Raw genomic sequence first — 19,724 nt, 5'->3', positions numbered from 1 at the left:
CTTTTTGATTGACAGCAAAATGAGCCAATCACGACCTTTTGGTGGAGGCATCGTGGGAGCATTTTTCAATTCTCATTCTGTTCTGAGTTGAACTGGAGACTTCTTCTAATCATCTGAGCGACACTGTTTGTTGAAAATGACTAGCGAGAAATTAATCTTTTATTTCTGGTGGGTTTTATTGTGGTTGCTATAGTTGTAGGACACTAGTGAAGTCCCTGGAAAAGACGCCTTGTTGGTATGACAGGGTCACAGATAATTTTCTTGAAAAGGAACGGAGAGTAGAATCCAAGTATAAATAAACGGACATATTTTATGATATAGGCCGAAATTGAGCTTCCCCTCCTTGACAGACTAGCATCCGCCACTGCTTTAGGTGTACGTCACCTTGTACAACAATGACAAATGCGAAATGATATGTGGATGTGGCATTTTTGTGTGCTTTACCTTTGGTATTGATGTTTGTTATCCACATCATTAGTCTTGTGGTTGACAGTGGTTTGAGGTGTCCGGATGTTCCCTTCACATGCCCCCTGAAAAAATATATTCATTAGACTTCCTTCCATGATACATTTGTTGTGTTTTTCTGGAGTAGAAATACTGTGACATACACAGGGCATTGATAAAGTATTTGTGATGTGTCATCACAGACCCTCTTCCTTCAGCGCTTTTATTTTGGAGAGTCCACTTCCAGGGACCTTCTGTGTCTTTTTCCCTTTAATTACCAGGCTGGGCCTGGTAATTAAACACCTGCAGCTTATCAGCACTCACCTCCTGCGTATAAGAGCGCTGCTGATCTGCAAATGGGTGCCAGATGATTCTCACATTATGAGTGGTATCTAGGCCATTGCTCGTGCGCACGCTTGCCATTTTTGTATTTTTTGTGCATAGTCAATTGTTCTTGTTTGTCTTGTTCCAGTGCGTGCCTCCCTGCCCAGCCTGGCTCCACATTTTCCTCCACGGACCACTTGACCCTGCACCCGTCCTTCCCCCATCTCCTTAGCTTTTGGATCCTCTGCCGCCATTACCTTTGCTACCCATAACAGTATTAAGAGCACTAACAACCTTATACAAATCCAATTGCAATGAAGTTGGGACATCGTGTTAAACATAAGTAAAAACAAAATCATGATTTGCAAATCACGTTCAACATACTGCATATTCAATTGAATACACTACAAAGACAAGGTATTTAATGTTCAAACTGATCAACTTTATTGCTTTTTAACAAATATTCATTGGCTTTGAATTTTATGGCTGCAACACTGTTCTTTTAAGAAAATTCAAAAAACATTTGGGAAGTGAGGACACTAATTGTTGAACCTTTTTAAGTGGAATTCTTTCCTATTCTACCCTGATATACAACTTCAGCCGTTCAACAGTCCGGGGTCTCCGCAGTCGTATTTTACACTTCATAATGCAGCACACACTTTCAATGGGACACAGGTCTGGACTGCAGGCAGGCCAGACTAGACCCCACACTGTATTATTACGAAATCAAGCTGTTGCAACAGTTTAGCATTATCTTGCTGAAATGAGTGAGAGGGTCCATGAAAAAGATGTTGCTTGGATGGCAGCATATGTTTCTCCAAAACCTCTATGTACCTTTTAGCATTAATAGTTTGTCAAAGACATATAAGTTCTCGATGCCATTGGCACCAACACATTACCATAGCATTACAGATGCTGGCTTTTGAATTTTGCATCCATATCAGTCTGCGAGTACTGACATTGGGGGGAACAAGCAGGTACTAACACGGTGGGGGGAAAAGAGAGTACTAACACGCGGGGACAAATGAGTCCTAACACGGAGGGGGTGCACTAATCGAGAGGCAGTGGTACCTAGTACACGCAAGGGATTGGGGCTGTCAAACACAACAAGACAAGACAATACTCACGACACAGCCAAGCCCAGGTACTGACTACAAGCGCAACAAAGGACAGATAATATATTCACTGTCATTGATATCAATATGATGAGTGGAGTTTTGACAAATGACGTTAATGACCACTTGCCAATATTCACGATATATGATTGCAAATATAGAAAAAAGGTGGGTTAGCACGGAGGAGGCCAAATAGGCGCTTAAAAAAGATTTTCCACAACAGGATTGGAATATGGAAGAAACATAAAAATACATTAACTAGTATTATAAGAATATGTAAAATTGAAAATTATACCAAACTTGATTCGTGGCTTTTTCATTTCTCGCGACTGTTGACTACTGTGTAACTTTCTCTTGTGTTGCTTTGTATTTTGTATTCTATTTGTTTTCCTCAGTGAACTTACTCCATTTCATACATGTTCAAACTAAAAAGGAATAAAAATAAAATAAAATAAAATTCTTCTATACCCAATCATGGCACCTGTTTCCAATTAGCCTGTTTACCTGCGGGATTTTCCAAACAGGTGTTTGATGAGCATTCTTCAACTTTCTCAGTGTTTTTTTGGCACCTGTCCCAGCTTTTTTGAAACGTGTTGCAGCCATAAAATTCTCAGTAAATGATTATTTGCAAAAAACATGTCATGTTCTGCTCTGCTTTGATTTTGTTTTGTTTGCAGCATTAGGTGGAGAGTTGGGCATGACCCTTCAGCGGTGCACCTGTGTCTCATGTAATCACTCTCCCATGTATTCAAGGACCGACAAACTGCTTCCAGTGTGTTGCATTATTATTGACTTTGTTGGTGCTCTTGCTGAAGTGATCATCCTCTCGACCTCTTGTTCTTATCATCAGAGTCGATCTTGTTCCTTTCATACCTCGTTTTTGTAAGTCAACTATTTGTTTAGTCATTTGTCTTTGTTTTGGTATGTTACGTGTAATTGGCTTCTTGACATTTCGTCTGTTTTCTCAGTTAAGCTATTTCCTTGCCTTTTGCAAGCGTTATTTGTTAATGTAGTGTTTGTTTTTTTCCTGCTTCGTTTGACCAGCCTTTCTGTTCATACTTTGGTGCGCCTTTGTTCTTAGGTTTGGTTTGGTGTCTACATTTCTGGGATCCCGAAACATTGTTCGGTTCGTTTCGAACCCTAGCAGAACAATAAGTTTTTCAATTTGATCATTAAATATTTTGCTTTGTAGTCTATTAAATTAAATATAGTTTGAACATGATTTGCAAATTATTGTATTGTTTTTATTTGTTTAACAAAGCACCCCAAATTCATTAGAATTGGATTTGTAAAGTGAATAAATGTTTTCCTCAAATTTCACATACTGTATTCTATTTATTTATTTTAAACCAACTTTTGAGTCTGTATTTTAAAAAAACATAAATATACCAGTAACTGCAAATAAAAGTACAAGTCTTGGTTGCAGTTGTGGGGGGAATTATGCTTGTGTGTTTGGTGGCCCGGCATCTGTTACTGCCTGTCAGTGTTGTGTCTGAGAGAAAATATCCCCCTGTAGTTTCTTTAATATTTAAAAAAAAAAAAAAACATCTCCTCTGGCTAACTTCATAGAAAAGCCAGACCTAAGCATTTCTTGGAAAAAACTACAAAAATGCCATTGCGCTAACGGCGGTAATTTTCAGCGCAATTTAAATGTGGACAGATAAATCTCATCCGTTGTAAAGACCATTTTTTTCTTTTTTTAATCAAATAATTGCCAAATGAAATTTTTAGGCCATCTAATCTTTTTTTCCCATGAAATCATTCAGGCCTTCATAACGTCAAGTTTGGATCCTTGCAACCCTCTTTACTTTGGTCTCCCTCAAACTCTGGTGGAGCGGCTGGTCCAAAACGCTTCAGCTAGGCCAGGGGTCAGCAACCCACAATGTTGAAAGAGTCATATCGGACAAAAAAACCCAAAAAACAAATATGTCTGGAGCCACAAAAAAGTAAAAGCCTTCTATAAAACTTACAATGAAGGAAACACATGCTGTATGTAGGAGACTGGACTGTCTCAGAATTGTTTGTTATTCATTCCTTTGTTGTGTGTTCACAAACGCCCCGACAGAATTTCTTTTGTGATTTCCTCGCTTGATTTTCTGTTTTGGTGCATTATTTTGGCTTTTCTTAGTGTCATTGAAGTGATCATTCATTTCCGTTTTTCGGAGGCTGTCTTTGAACGCCTCTCGAGTCGAACGAGAGGAGAGAAGGCACGGAGTCGGATGCAGACGTGTCTGTGTTTGTCGAGACTGTTAAAAGCATAAATAAAATAAATAAAATGTAAGTTTTAAAAAACCAACACCACAGCTCTCCTTTTTTCTGAGCTGCAACATGTATCTATAGCTATATGAGCTATATTAGCCTACCATCAAAATGTTTGCTACAATTACATATAAATAAATGTTGTTTTTTTTTTGTGCAGTGCATTCTGAGAGCAGGGGTGCCCAACCTATTTTGACCGAAGATCTACTTTTCGTTCAACCAACCTACCGCGATTGACCCGCGCATACACAACACACTTAATGACGCATGCCTACCTACCTTCATCGAGATCTGACGCGGAGGCATGGGATGCACTTTTGCAGCATTTTTTACGATCGTAGCTCACGTGTACCGTTTTAAAAATGATTTTCACGGCCCTCCAGATTCTCTTTGCCAGTACCCTCGGTGAATTGTACATGAAACAGCGTCTTTTTTATTTTATGTGTTTATTTTTTGCAACAGCCACCTGCCTGCTAATAGAACCGTGTATCGCAGGCTAAGACGCAAATTTTCGCTGACAGAAACGTTGAAATGTAATATTCTACACAATTTTACGGCATTGGGAAACGTTAAGGATGTTTGTGTCATGTTTTTACTCTTACAGAAACCATATTTAAAACAAAAAAAACTTCCCTCATATCCATTTTCAAACATTTTTTGTAAAGCTCCAGGGATCCATTAGATGGCGGTAAAGAGCAGCATGCGGCTCTGGAGCCATGTGTTGCCGACCCCAGAGCTAGGCTGCGCACTAACACAAAGAAACATGAACACGTTACACCTGTCTTAGCCTCTTTGCACTCTCTAGTCAGGTCAGACAAACAATTTAAAATACAATAAAATATTACTACTCCGACAAGTATTACGTCTGGTGTCAAAAGCTCTTCACACCGTGGCCTTGTCACCTTGTCCTTGATAATTATCTTTGAGGAAAAAAAAAACCTCCGCCATTGTCTGAATTCCCTCTGTACCTGTGCAATTAGTAAGGCCTCAAGCAGTTGTCCTCTACCAGTGAAGAATGTTACGAGCTTTTTAATGTCTCCTGTGGCGATGCAGTAGGGGATAGCATCATCGTTATCCTCCATTATCAGCTGATCAGCTCTCCTGCAAAACAGGCATAACAAGGGAGGTACATTTGAGTTGCTTTGGTGACAACATAAAAAAAGAGCATATGTAATGTTCCAAAAAAGGTAATTAAAAGTAAATGAAATACATTATATTATGTGCTAATTCGATGACAAAGAACTCAATCGAAGATAAAAGCTTTTCATCATAGACATTTCATCCATCCATCCATTTTCTAATCCGCTTATCCTCACAAGGGTCGCAGGGTGTGCTGGAGCCTATCCCAGCGGTCTTCGGGCAGTAGGCGGGGGACACCCTGAACTGATTGCCAGCCAATCACAGGGCACACGTACACAAACAACCATCCATGCTCACACTCACACCTCGGGACAATTTAGAGCAGTGGTAAAAAACTTGCGGCCCATAGGCCTTGACATGAAAGTTTAATGTTAGTGCGGCTCGCGCGAGTTTGATATGGATGCTGTATGTGTTAGCACTACCTCCGTGCTAAATTTTTAGGTCTGTCTCATTCGACAGCCGACAGCTTCGGAGCACCCAGACTATAGCAGTGACGTGACCATGCCAACAGTGCCCCGCACCAACTTGAACACACGTGTAAACCACAGATGTAAACAACCTGCCGCTTCTGCTGAATACACATTTAAAAAGATAAACAACATGCCAGTGTGGCTGAAACCGGAGCAGGGTGCAGAACCAGACCTGACGTTACACATGCACAAGAATGGGGAAAATGAGTGCTGAGACACTAACAGGGAGCTAGCACTATTACATACACACAAGCGAAGTTTTATGTGTATGTGTGCGTGTTAGCATTAGCTACATGCTAGCCACTAGCAAAACTTTTCAGACTTTATAAAAAAAATATATTTATTTAATTTAATACCATACGGCCACCACAAACACTTAGTGTTTCCATGGTTTCTGACCTTCAACCAATCACTAACTGTGCCGTGCTCTACGTCATATGCAGGGGTAGGACCCTGAGCCGATCTGGTACCAGCAGAAATAACGTTCTTTGATCAGTTTTTTCTTTTTCTTTTTATTTTGTGTCGAAAAATAAAAATTAAGCTATTTGAGAATGTTTTATCAGAGCTTTTCTTGTGGAAAACCCGGAACCAAAGCACTGAAAAGTGTCGGGTATAGCAGAAGCAAAAGCATTGAAGAAAATATACATACAAGAAAACCCACGCAGGCACGGGGAGAACATGCAAACTCCAAACAGGAAGGCCGGAATTGAAGCCTTCATCTCTGCACTGTGAGGCCGATGCGCTAACCAGTCGACCACCGGGCCACACTCATAGACATTTCATTTATTTTAAATAAAATATGAATATTTATATTCTGGGGACAGAAAAGTAACCAAAAGCCTGGAATGGCCCATAGGTGAAAATAAAAATCTACCTTTGCATCAGTTTTTTCCAGTACTTCATGGATACTCCTGGTGCTACAGCTAATGCTTTCTCCCACTGCCAGAGAGAAATATTTACACTTAAACACTCATTCATTACATTCTCAGTATGTCAATTTTCTTTGTTTTCATCTGTCATCAGATGGTACATAAAACAAGTAACAAACTTTACATTTGTTCAAATGGATTCCATTCAGGAGTAGACATTTTTTTCTGTGTTTTGGGTATAAATTTCAAACACAAGTTTGTAAAGTTTAAGTCATCGGATGTGTACTTTGCAGAGCAAATAAGAAAGATGCAGAAGTGCAAGTGCTGCACCTGTCCAAGCTCCACCATCAATTCACAGTATCGCTGAATCTGTCCTAGCCTCAGATGGATATCTCCTGCTTCTTTAAGGCGTTCTTCTTTACTGGGCGCTCCAATACCACCTCCGAATTTACACATCTTGACAATGGTCAATTCCTGGGCTTCAGACTGGTGGAAAACACATAAAAAAAGGACAGGAAGTTGGAACATGAAAAATCTTGAATGAACAACAATAATTTTGTGATTATGGAAGATCAACAGCATGGTGTACAACTGGTTGGCACATCCGTCTCACACTGTAGAAGTGCAGAGTTCGATTCGGCTCCGGCCTTCCTGTGTAGAGTTTGCATATTCTCCCCGTGCCTGCGTGGATTTTCTTCGGGTACTCTGGTTTCCTCCCACATTCCCAAAACATACATGGCAGGCTGATTGAACACTCTAAATTGACCCTAGGTTTGAGTGTGTGCGCGGATGGTTGTTCGTCTATGTGTGCCCTGCGATTGGCTGGCATCCTGTTGGATGGATGGAAGACAAATGTGCCACTCATAGGTAGCATGAAAACATGCATTAATTTGCATAAACACTATATAGTGGCCAGGTACAATGTCATGATCTAATTTTTTGTTAAGCTTTTGACTTTGGGGTTTTATTTTGGAACAGGTCATTGGGAATTTGGTCCAAGTTTAGATTAATTTTCCGTGCCCGGCAGTTCAATTCTTGGTTAACCATTGGTTAACGCCTACCCGCTGGTTAATTTTTCAACCAACGTTGTACAAAACATGGTTAGTCACGCTTTTACTTAACGGTACCATCAAAGTTAACCATGTGCATTATGTCACTGGTTAGCACCAATATATCCCCAAATTTGTCTTTTTGTTTACTTCAGGTTTTGCCCCCCACCCCCCCCCAAAAAAAAAAAAAAACGGATAGCCACCCGAGCAATGTTTTTCAATTTTGTTTGTAAACAGACGAAACATGAACTAATATGTATACATTATCACGTGAACCCATTACTACTGACCTTTATTACCCATGTTATCGGTTTTGTCTTAAATATTAAGTATCCATGCAAGTCAGGGGCGCTCAACCTTTAGTAGAACGAAGATCTACTTTTCAAGCAGCCAACTTCCCGCGATCGACCACTTACCGCACGTGCAAGCAGACACACAAGCATGGTTACAACCCCGCACGCATAAACGTGCACGCATGCACGTATGCATACACGCACGCAAACACAAGCATTCCATGAGGAGCAACAGCCATAACAGACCCTAATACAAACAAAACATAAAAATAAAGTAGATACAAGAGTTTGTGAAAAGCAAATCACTGCCTACCTTAGTGGAAGACCTCACACAGGGAGGCAGGGATGCACTTTTGGCATATTAACTATTGTAGCTTGCGTCTACAGTATTAAAATGCTTCTCCTGGCACTCCAGATTCCCATTCTTTGGCAATGCCATCGGTGAATTGCAGATCAAACAAACTTTGAATTAGAATCAACAAAAAAAAAATAGATATGTCTCAACCGCTCTGATCGCTGGCTGTAATTGCATACTGCTAACCGCAACTTCCTGTTATACAGGTCATGCGCCACCTTTGGTTAAAGGTGACCTACATTTTATTTTTTATACTTTTATGTGAAAGGTTGCTTAGGATGCAATCTACACCAACACAAAATCTATGATAAAAACAACACGCACAGAGACACAAATCTTCTTCGATTTTTTTCCCCTCATCTCCTCCAACATCCTTCGCGGTCGACTTGGGAGCAGTCTGCGGACTACCAGTCGACCGCGATGCAATGGTTGGACATGCCTGCTGTGTACAGTTCAGCTGAGTGGCAGTAAGTAACGACCCTGCTGGAGAGTATTTTTAAAGGGAGTAACTCGTAATGAAACCCGCACCACATTACTTTTAAGTAAATTTGAAATTTGATTACATTATTTGGTAAATATAGTTCATTATAGGGCAGCACGGTTGACACGCCGGTTTTACAGTGCAGAGGTGCAGGGTTCGAATCTGGCTCTGGCCTTCCTGTGTGGTGTTTGCATGTTCTCCCCATGCCTGAGTGGGTTTTCTCCAGGTACTCCGGTTTCCTCCCCACATTCCAAAAACATGCATGGCAGGTTGATTGAACGCTCTATATTACCCCTCGGTGGGAGTGTGAGTGCGAATGGTTGTTTGTCAATATGTGCCTTGTGATTGACTGGCAACCAGTTCAGGGTGTGCCCCGCCTACTGCCCGAAGACAGCTGGGATAGGCTACAACACACCCATGACCCTTGTGAGGATAAGTGCTTCAGATAATGGATGGATATTTTTTTGTGGAAGTTGGTTGGAATTACATTATCTTAGTCTTTGGTAATGTTAACATGCAAGAATGAGACATAGACTGGCTGATTTTTTGCTAAATAACAGTTCAATAGATGTATATAAGTGTATGTTAAATGTATGTAAGTGTATGTACGTGTAAAGCTCTTTGGTGAGCGACTGTATGATTTATATACACTGATAGACGGTGCAGTCCATTTACCGTTTTAATCAAATTGGGTTTTTTCATTCATTGGTCTGTGATGTGTGGTTTTGTTTTTTTTGTTTTTTTTGGTTTGTATGGACTGATAATAGACAGACTGGCGTCCCATAAAGTTCATTACAATAATCCAGCCGGTTAGCTGATTAGACACTTATTTTTTTCAAGTTCCAACTGTCCCTTGTAGTTGTCGTGCCTCAATAGGGACATGTTCCCCTTGAGTAAGACCAGCTTGTCAAAGCTGGCACAGGCCAGGCTTTGGCTGAAGGATATCTCCTGCTATAGAAAAATCCCTCTCCATTGGAGTGGAGCTAAGCAGGTGTATTTCATAAATGAGTCCACCTACGGCTCCATGTGCTCCGCTCCCAATGCAGTACCTGCGGTTGGTGACCAATGGCACGTTTGAAGCATTCCAAGGCAATTTTTGTCCTTTGCCCATTTCACCCAAGTAGCCATGGAAATCTTGGAGCCTTTGAGCACTGTCGTGATCTTTAAAACCTTAGCTTCTGTAATTCCAAACATATTTGACGGGGTAAGAAGGTCAAAGGAGAAAACATATTGCGAACTTGGAAACACTAGTTCACCACTACTATAGGATCCTTACCAGTTCTAGTTCAAGTGACTATTTTCTGTTTGTCTTCATCCCATCCACCCATTATCTAATCTGCTTATCCTCACAAGGGTCACGGGCGTGCTGGAGCCTATCCCAGTTGTCTTCGGGCAGTAGGCGGGGGACACCCTGAACTGTTTGCCAGCCAATCACAGGACACACAAAGACAAACAACCATTCACACTCTCAATCACAACTACAGGCAATTTAGAGTGATCAGTTAACCCACCATGCATGTTTTTTGAATGTGTGAGGAAACCAAATGATGCAAAGGGTATCCCTAGTGTAGCTAATCAGATTCTATTTGAAGGTTTATGACATACTTACTGTTTTAAACTTCAGCAGGTGTTTCATGTGCATTACACCCTTGCTGTAGCTGCCTGGTAGCAGTGAGTCGTCCTGTCCATTAATGACAGACACCAAGTCCCACAAGTTGCTGCTTTCCCCTGGAGGCTATCAAAAAAATATATACATACACACAAGTTAATTATTCACAAACTAGTTAAAACAGTATAATTAAATTGTCTAAACCAATGGTTCTTAACCCTATTAGAGGTACCGAACTCAACAAGTTCATATGCACATTCATCGAACCCTTCATGACTGAAAAATAAAAATTCAAGAAGTGTTCCTTCAGTTTTGCCCATGCGAGACTAGAGTTGCTCAACTTGGCATGACAAATCATGCAGATAGGATGCTGAGTCCCATCAAGTTCCGTGATGCATGTGAATCCATGTAGTACATATTCGTCTGACCACTTTGGAGGTTTGTTTGCTCGAAATAGTTAGCGTGTATTAAATTCATTCATTCATTTGCCAAACCGCTTCATCCTCACTAGGGTCACGGGGGGCGCTGGAGCCGATCCCAGCTGTCTTCGGGCAGTAGGCGGGGGACACCCTGAATCGGTTGCCAGCCAATCGCAGGGCACACAGAGACAAACAACTATCCGCGCTCACACTCACACCTAGGGACAATTTAGAGTGTTCAACCAGCCTGCCATGCATGTTTTTGGAATGTGGGAGGAAACCGGAGTACCCAGAGAAAACCCACGCAGGCCCAGGGAGAACAGGCAAACGCCACACAGGGAGGCCGGAGCTGGAATTGAATCTGGAACCTCTGCAGGCGTGTATTAAAACATTCTAAAAAAAAAAAAAAAAAAGAAATTACAGACGTACTATCACGACAGTCACACGTTGACTACTGAGCAAACTAAATTTCCCGTAGCACTGATTGGAATGTGATCATCTGCAGCCATTGATGGCAAGTGGGCGTGTCACAACTAAGTGACATGTTGAGTCGGGTGTGTCTTAACCTCCATGGCAGAAGTTCCATCGAACCCCTGAGACCAATTCACCAAACCCCTGGGGTTCGATTGAACCCAGGTTAAGAACCACTGGTCTAAACATTCCAGTTTATTTAATTTTTTATTGAAAGTAATGCATGATTATGGCTCAGAATAATATGAAATTATCACTATGCCTTGAGAGGTCATTCTTTTGTGTTTGTGGGGGTGGCGGGGATCTGCAGCTATGAAATTTGTAACCATGTACATTTTTGGTATGTGATGCTCTCTATTCTTCATGAAGTGTCAACACTGCTTACTGAAATGACCAATAAAACCAGAGCTGTCAAGATCCGATCACGTGATCAGATTTCGGGTCCGATCATTTGGTTTACAGCTGATTGGTGATCAGGGAAAATATATTGTTTCTTTATTTTGAGAAATTTTACAGGTCACAGAGTAACCAAACTATACATATTTTGTCAAATGAACCAGTATCATGTTAATTTAATATGAAACAATGTTTTGTTTATTTTGAGGGAGTAGCAGTCAGAGAGGCAGTCAGAACCACACACATATGCATGCACGAAGATATGTCTGCGTGTTCACAGTGGTCTCGTTCTTCGCTGCAGCAGTACATGAACTAGAGCAACAACAGCACACAAACAATGTGAAAACACTCACAGTAAGCCAAAAGATACTTATAAAATAGATTAAGTCTGCTTTGCCTGCAATAACGCTACCTCAATGACAAGCATAAGAGGTGAGAGAGAGAGCAACAGGCACGTTAGCAATTCTGACCTGTCCAAATGATTTCACTTAAAGTTTAACAAGTACACGTTGTTGTAATTTTTGACAAGCAAGCTTGTTCCTTACAGGTTGCATTTAACAAGGTCATAAATAATTGTTTGTTTGTCAGTTTGTTTGTATATAGGTGAGAGAAGTCACACACATACTCACGTAATGTAGCTGCATAGACTCTTAATTTTAGCCTGCACACGCTAATAAATTACCATATAAATGTATTGTTTACCATTAGATAAATCGAATGCACTCAAACAGAGGAATCCTTCCTTCCATATCAATGATAATACGGTAAAGCCATTCCACAAATTGGAGACATTAGCATCCACAGGAAATAACATGTACGAATGTACTATACAATTACATGAAAATACGCATACATTTTTTTAAGTGTCCTGCACGTTGATATTTATTGTGCTTCATGTTAAAATTCTATCAGTACAGGCATGTCAAGCTTCGGTCCTCGAGGGCCCCCCCGTCCTGCCTATTTTAAAAATGCCCGTCCTGCAACACCCCTGATTCAAATGATTATCTCATCAACAAACTTTGAAGAAGCCTGACCATGATCCTGATTATTTGAATCGGGTGTGTTGCAGGAGGAGCTCTTGAGGACCGAGTTTGGCCACCCCTATATTTGTATAAATGTCACGGCTCTAGTTCATGTATTTGCTGATTTTATGCGAAAAACGCATGAAGACCTAAAATAAAATGTCTGAGATTGACCAGTACACATTTTTGAGTTGTTGACAATCAAATTTAGAGCAAAAAAAAAAAAGTAATACAATAATACAAAACAAAAAAAAATAAAAGGCAGAACTTTTGGGCGGCACGGTGTGGAATAGTGGTTAGCATGACCGCCTCACAGTACAGAGGTCCAGGGTTCGATCACGGACTCTGGCCTTCCTGTGTGGACTTTGCAAGTTCTCACTGTGCCTGCATGGGTTTTCTCCAGCAACTCCACTTTCCTCCCAAATTCGAAAAACATGCACGGCAGGTTAATTGAACACCCTAAATTGTCCTGAGGTGTTATGTGAGGGCGAATGTTTGTTTGTCTATGTGTGCCCTGCGATTGGCTGGCAACAACGTGATGGAAAAAGACAAACTCAATGTTATCATGTTTAAAAGTTTCATTTTGGTATTTGCTTGATTGACATACGCGTGTATGTTCTCACAGCTTGCACCTCCTGACAGCCGGGATAGGCTCGTGAGGATGAGTGGACCAGAGAATTTTCTGAGATTCACAGATTTACAGTACTCTTCAAAAATTTGGGGTCACTGAGTAAATATCTTTGAGAAAAACAATGCTTGTTCATTTTCTTTAAAAAACTAACAATGTCTAGAACTGTGTTTCGAATTTAATTAATCTTATTGTCATTGATAAAACAGTGTATTTCCAAGTGACCCCAAACTTATGAATGGTACATAAACACTTGTATTAACCTACAAAAATTTCGCTCCTAGGATTATTGGGACACACAATATCCTCCACCACGGAAGTGTGATGGCTTACAGAAGAGTATCTGTGTGTTTGTGTGTGTGTGTGTGGGGGGGGGGCTACACCCATAGGGGCTGGCCAGGCTCAGCCCATAGGCAACATGGGTCACATGGGCTCACTACCTGTGGTGGTCTGATCCCCGGCTACAGAATTTAGATCTAGGGTAGTGGTTCTTAACCTTCTTAAAGGTCCAGAACCCAATCAGTTAATATGCACATTCACCGAACCCTTCATTAGTGAAAAAATAAATATAAATATTTTTTACAAATTCAAGATATATGAAAAAAACTGATTTATTGAAAACAGAAAAAGTAAATAAAATTTCAAGGGATTAAGTGTAGTTTTTTTTTTTAATTGAATTTTAAAAAAAGATTTAATACTATCACGACAGTCACACGTTGATTACGACGCGAACTAAATTTCCCACAGCACTGATTGGACAAGCAATGTAATGTGATCATCTGCAGCCAGTGACGGCCAAGCGGGCATGTCATAGGAACATGGAGTGTCATCTCTCTGGGAGGGAAGGAGCCCGAGTCAGTGTGCGAGGCAGGGAAGTTCTGACTTGACAGAGTCGGATTTGCCTGCACACACAGCCTGGGCTCTGGAACCAGTCTCTCGTGAGGGGTTGGACTCGCTTCCACTCATAGTGAGAGGTGCAGACCAGGTGTGGGCAGACTCACTGCACCCCAGGTCAGTGCCTATGAATTTGGGTTCATCCCAGTGGATGGGAGGGTAGCCTCCCTCTGCCTTCGGGTGGGGGACAGCTCCTGAATTTTTGTGCCTATGACCGGTAAATCGGTAAATACTGTATATGTTCCGACCCTCACCTATGGTCACAAATTGTGAGCACACACACACACAAACACACACACACGCGCACACACAGTATAGGGGTATTACTAGTTCCCATAAGTGTCATAATTGTTATAGCAGTTGTGCTTCCGGAGCCAGAACTACTAGGGATCCAAGATAGTGGATCTGTTAGGTAAATAAGACTATAACTGGCCCATCGGTGTGGATTTTGAGTAGCTGTCTTTGGCTACATGTCACCCCTGTATTTGTCTGGTGGGTCATCCGAGTTAGCTGGAATAAGCTCCGGCTTCCTCAGTGGTCTGGAACAGCAGCAGTGGTCCAGAAAATTGATTCATTAACTATAATAGCTTTGTTGACTGTATATAAATGTGGCTCTGTACAAATTTCAAGTATCCAACTACATTTGTAAATCCCAAACTATATAAACAAAAAAAAAAAGATCTCGAAATATAGATATAAATACTTACCGAACACCATTCGGAGAACCAACGTAGCTTCTTGGCTGTAGTGTCGGAGCTGAGTTTCTCCAGCTCCTGCTTGAGGTCTCTTGACACTTTACCACAGAGCAGTGGTGGGGAACTGGGAACCATCGCTTTATCTACAAGACACATCACCAGTCTGGGTCTATACCTTTTATGAATTTGGACCAAAAGAAAACGGAACCAACCCAGTATGAATTCAGTATACCAGTGTTTCCAATTATCTTCTCCCATGGTTGATTGGTGAGGATGTTTAGCAGCAGAGGAGAGATTAGAGGTGTCAGAGACCACAGCCTCACTGTGCTGTCTCTGCTACAACTGGCCATGGTGAAAGGACGACTCTCATGGCATGTTAAACCTAAACATACAAACACACAAATCCTGACGTCAAACCTAACTGCAGATTTTTGGCATGCTCTTGCGCGTGCTCTTTATGGTAGGGTGACCAAAACAAGCACTTTGACCGACTTGAGACAACTCTGACAATTAAGGAATGGAATGTTATCCCACGACAATGTGTGACCAGCACACAGGTAGGAGTAACTAGGCTGTTGTTGTTTTTGTTGTTGTTACAGTAATCCCTCGTTTATCGCGGTTAATGGGGACCAAAACCACCCGCGATAAACGAAAATCCACGAAAAAATAAAATAAAATTTTAAGTCCGCAAAAAGTCCGCAAACGGTCCGCAAACGGTCCGCGAGAAGCTGCAAAACAACAGCGAATCACATAGAGCAACATATACAGTACTGTACTCCATGTATATTAAAAAAAAAAAAAAAAATCAAAAAATTCAAAAATTTTTTCTTTTTATTTAGATTTTTGAAAAAAATCCGCGATGCACTGAAGCCGCGATAAACGAACCACGAAATAGCGAGGGATCACTGTATTGTGAATGGCTCCTTCAAACACTACTGAGACTCTTGATCAAAAGAATAAAGTTTATCCTTTGCTATTAAGTTCAACAATCAAATCCCAAAAAAAAAAACAATAGTTTTGACTCAATAACAACGGTCAAAAAAGATGTTTAGAATAACTTGTGGAGATCCGACACATTTTACATGAGCTTAATAGAAATACTCAGTTGTACATCCCACAAATGGACTGTACTTCACTCATAATTCCTGCAATCAATTGTTAACTACAGCGGGGGTCATCGACATTTTGTTAACTGAAAGCTACTTCTTTGAGTACTGATTAATGGAAATAACTTCCGAAATAACAAATTGGCTTCAATTACTTTTAAGTAATTGTTGTTAATAATAATAAACATACATCACCAGTTTCTCATTCAATATCACGAGAAAGTGGGTGCAAACCTTTGAGATTTTCTCACGAAATGTATCAACAACGTAGGAAATACAGTACAACCTCGGTTTTCGAACGTCTCTGTTCTCGACCAAATCGGTTTTCGACCAAAAAAAATTCAAGTTTTTTATGCCTTGGATTACGACCGAAAATCGGTTCTCAACCAAACTGAGCGCACTTGAATGCGCCACTTGACTCCTCTCGCCTTCCTTACACGAGGAAGTAACGCTTCCTCGGGTAGACGAGGAAGTGACGCCTCCTCGTGTAGCGTTCCATTGTGAACAGACGTGTTCAAAAAAGATTTTTTTTTAAAAAAGCGTGATTTCGGTTTTCGAACAAATCGGTTTTCGAACAGCCTTCTGGAACGGCTTACGGTCGAAAACCGAGGTATGACTGTAGGCTAAAAAGTCTTGGAAAGTGCTTTAATTTAAAAATGTTTACAAAATTCCTATGAAATCAAAATGACCCATGACTGGTATTAGTTTTAAAACAAGCCTGCGGCATACTCATTTTTTCTCTTTCGGGAGGTGCACCAAATGCTCATGGGCAACATGTTGGTGAACCCTGGTCTACAGCCATTCATATTCCATTCAGAAATCAATTTACCATAGACGTCAGCACCATGGTCATAGACTGTGTCCAGGCAGTTGCCATCTCTTGTGTCCCAAACTCTGATTGTATAATCCCAGGAGCCTAGAAAAAGCAGACATTGAAATAACACCTTTCGCTATGTATCTCTAAATTAAAGTCCAATGTATGTGTCAGTAGCACATCGGTAAGCACATCATATTGCAAAACCACTAAGTTTAGCAACCCTAATACAATTATGATTAAAATAAAGTATCTGATCCAAGTGTTTTTTTTTTGTCAGGATTTTTTTAGGTGCTTTAAGTGATGCAAATACAGTACTTCACAAACATGAGTACTACCCTCACATTTTTGCAAATATTTTATATATTCTCATGGAGTATCGCATAAGATATGACCCAATTTAAAGTACACAGTGTACAGCTTGGAAGCCATGTAAATTTAAATTCCCCTCAACATTACTCAACACATTCAAACCTAAACTGCTGACAACAAAATTGAGTACACCCTCAAGTGAAAAATTCCAAATTGTGCCCAATCAAAAGTTTTTGGCCACCATTATTTGTAGCGTGTTACATCAGGAGTATGTTTGCAGCCTCCTTGTCTAAATGATGGCTCACAACGTGAAATAGACTGCTCCGAATTACTGATGGGAGTCGTATGACTATAACAAAGTGCAAGGGAGAAATAGAACAAGAACGGGTATTGTGGGCTCATGTGAAGTCGTGGGACGCTTTAAAAATTCCCGGTACGCTAGAGGCTAAAACATAGAAGTGCTATTACTGCATACTGCTACGTACTGACCCACTTAAAACACTGACTAACACTGTGCACATCCCATTTATAAACTCCGACTGAGCTTATGTTAAGAGTTGAAGAGCAGTGTGGAGAACAGTAAAAGTAGAGTTCGATTTGTCTTCATGAAGAAAGTTAAAGGAGGGTCCAAAGAAAACATACCTGAAATTAGGAGGAATGGAATCTCTGTGTTCCACATCAAGCCTCTGACTGGTGCTGTGTGACCACTCAACACATTGATACATGCATCCTGTGTGTAGTCCCATATACGAACAGTACTGTCCAAACACAATCACACAAGGCCCTTAAATTTAAAGATCTTATCTTTTTTCTTTTTTTACAACACAAAATACAGATAGATACAGACAAGCAAAATATACCGGTAGTATTGTATAGTACATATACATATATTATACCGTAGTGGCCCGAATAAAAGATGGTGTTTTTTGCATTGAAATAAGACTGAAAAAATGGGGGTCGTCTTATATTCGGGGTCTAGACGTTATACCCATTCACGACGCTAGATGGCGCCAGATATCATTGAAGCGAATGCTGAACTTGACCGCCCAGGCCAAAGCGAACCCCTGTCACGAAGAATAAAAATAAAAATAGCGGTAGCACGAAGAAGAAAAAAATAAAAAATAGCGGTAAGAAAGAAAAGAGAAGAAAATAATAGGAGAGAACAGAAAATGGAGAAACATAGCGACAATATGGAGAAAAGTGGGTCGACGATCCGCCAGGTTAACTGGCAGCTGAGGAGAAGTTATGATGTAATTTACATTTCAAAAACCAGAAGCCATTCATTTACGAATGTGATTGCACTTTAGTTTACATATTTAAATGTTCAGATATTAAGATTTGAATGTGGCAAAATAACATGCTTTTTCTCTCAAATGTTGTTATAATCATTTGTTTCAGATGTACTGTAATATTTTCTGTATAAAAATTTAGTTGGTGTTCAAAAAGATTTCTTTTCAAACATGAGTCTTGAAAAAGAGGGGGTCGTCTTATAATCAACCCGCCTCAAAACTCACTTGTATTCTTTGGCATTTGACTCAGCATGACTTAGATTTGTTCTTGGTTTTGCTGTTCGGTGCTTTCTACCGTCTTTATTACCGATTTGCTTTACTGTTTGTTGTATATGTTGAATTGCTCCATGTACAGCACTTTGTATGCAGCGATGGCTGTTTGAAAGTGCTCTATAAATACAGTTGAGTTGAGTTGAGTTGAGGACCGTCTTATATTCGGGCCAATACGGTAATTGATTTATCTTTCAAGTTATGGGGGAATTTGTTTTTTTTTTTTTTTTGCACTTTTCATCTGATAATAGACTTAAAACTGTTTGTGTTTATACCCACCCGTCATCTGATCCGGAACACAGTATCCCCTCTCTGAGCGGAGACCAACGGACATGAAATACTTTAGCTAGGTGACCAGTGAAGACTTTGAGTGGCTGGTCTGAGCTGGTGGCCAGGTAATACACACGAACATTCTTATCCTCGCAACCAGTAGCAATCATATCCCTGTGGGAAGAGTTCAGCCATTCTAAAACAGCTATTGCTACGATTGTGTATAAAATAAAAACCCGGTGTCATATGTGGTACATTAGGTTTGTTCATCTAGGAATAGCTTTCAATTGTGTTTTCTGTGTGGATTCACTAAGGCAGGGGCCCCCAACCTTTTTTGCCCCACGGACCGGTTTATGTCAGACAATATTTTCAGGGACCGGCATTTAAGGTGTGGCGGATTAATACAACAAAATAATATGGTATGAGCTGCATGAAAACTGTGGCGTTTTCGAAATATAATAATAAACACAAGGAGCGTCTAATCTGGCCGCAACACTCCGATCGCTATGGCAATGTTTAATGCCTTCAAAATACGATACAACGCAAATTCAAAGTGCATGAAAATGACGACTCACCACGGCACCGAGCTTGATTTTCTGCAACCAGACGGTCCCATCTCGGGGTAATAGGAGACAATGACACCTCAAGTGTGTGGTTTATGTCCAGTCTACTTCGTAATTTTGTTTTCGTCGCCGTTGCTGCAGAAACCCCCCGCCTCACACAGGTAGGA

General features: G+C 40.7%; 1 protein-coding gene across 2 annotated transcripts in view; it reads right to left on the bottom strand.

The window, feature by feature from the left end:
- Positions 1–19,724, bottom strand: part of wdr17 (WD repeat domain 17) — a 55,158-nt gene that overhangs the window by 16,795 nt on the left and 18,639 nt on the right. For both annotated transcript variants that reach the window (XM_019879677.1, XM_019879678.1), the window contains exons 13-22: positions 19,004–19,168; positions 17,808–17,923; positions 16,869–16,955; positions 15,166–15,315; positions 14,946–15,076; positions 10,409–10,534; positions 6,952–7,107; positions 6,627–6,691; positions 5,111–5,243; positions 445–530 (exon numbers count right to left, since the gene is read on the bottom strand). In XM_019879677.1, coding sequence (XP_019735236.1) covers positions 445–530; positions 5,111–5,243; positions 6,627–6,691; positions 6,952–7,107; positions 10,409–10,534; positions 14,946–15,076; positions 15,166–15,315; positions 16,869–16,955; positions 17,808–17,923; positions 19,004–19,168 — 1,215 coding nt within the window. The remainder of the gene's footprint in view (positions 1–444; positions 531–5,110; positions 5,244–6,626; positions 6,692–6,951; positions 7,108–10,408; positions 10,535–14,945; positions 15,077–15,165; positions 15,316–16,868; positions 16,956–17,807; positions 17,924–19,003; positions 19,169–19,724) is intronic.

The sequence above is a fragment of the Hippocampus comes genome, unplaced genomic scaffold (genome assembly GCF_001891065.2).
Source record: "Hippocampus comes isolate QL1 unplaced genomic scaffold, H_comes_QL1_v1.1 scaffold158, whole genome shotgun sequence".
Classification (NCBI taxonomy): domain Eukaryota; kingdom Metazoa; phylum Chordata; class Actinopteri; order Syngnathiformes; family Syngnathidae; genus Hippocampus; species Hippocampus comes.
The sequence above is the reverse complement of the archived record's forward strand: the minus strand, read 5'-3'. Positions and strand labels throughout refer to the sequence as shown.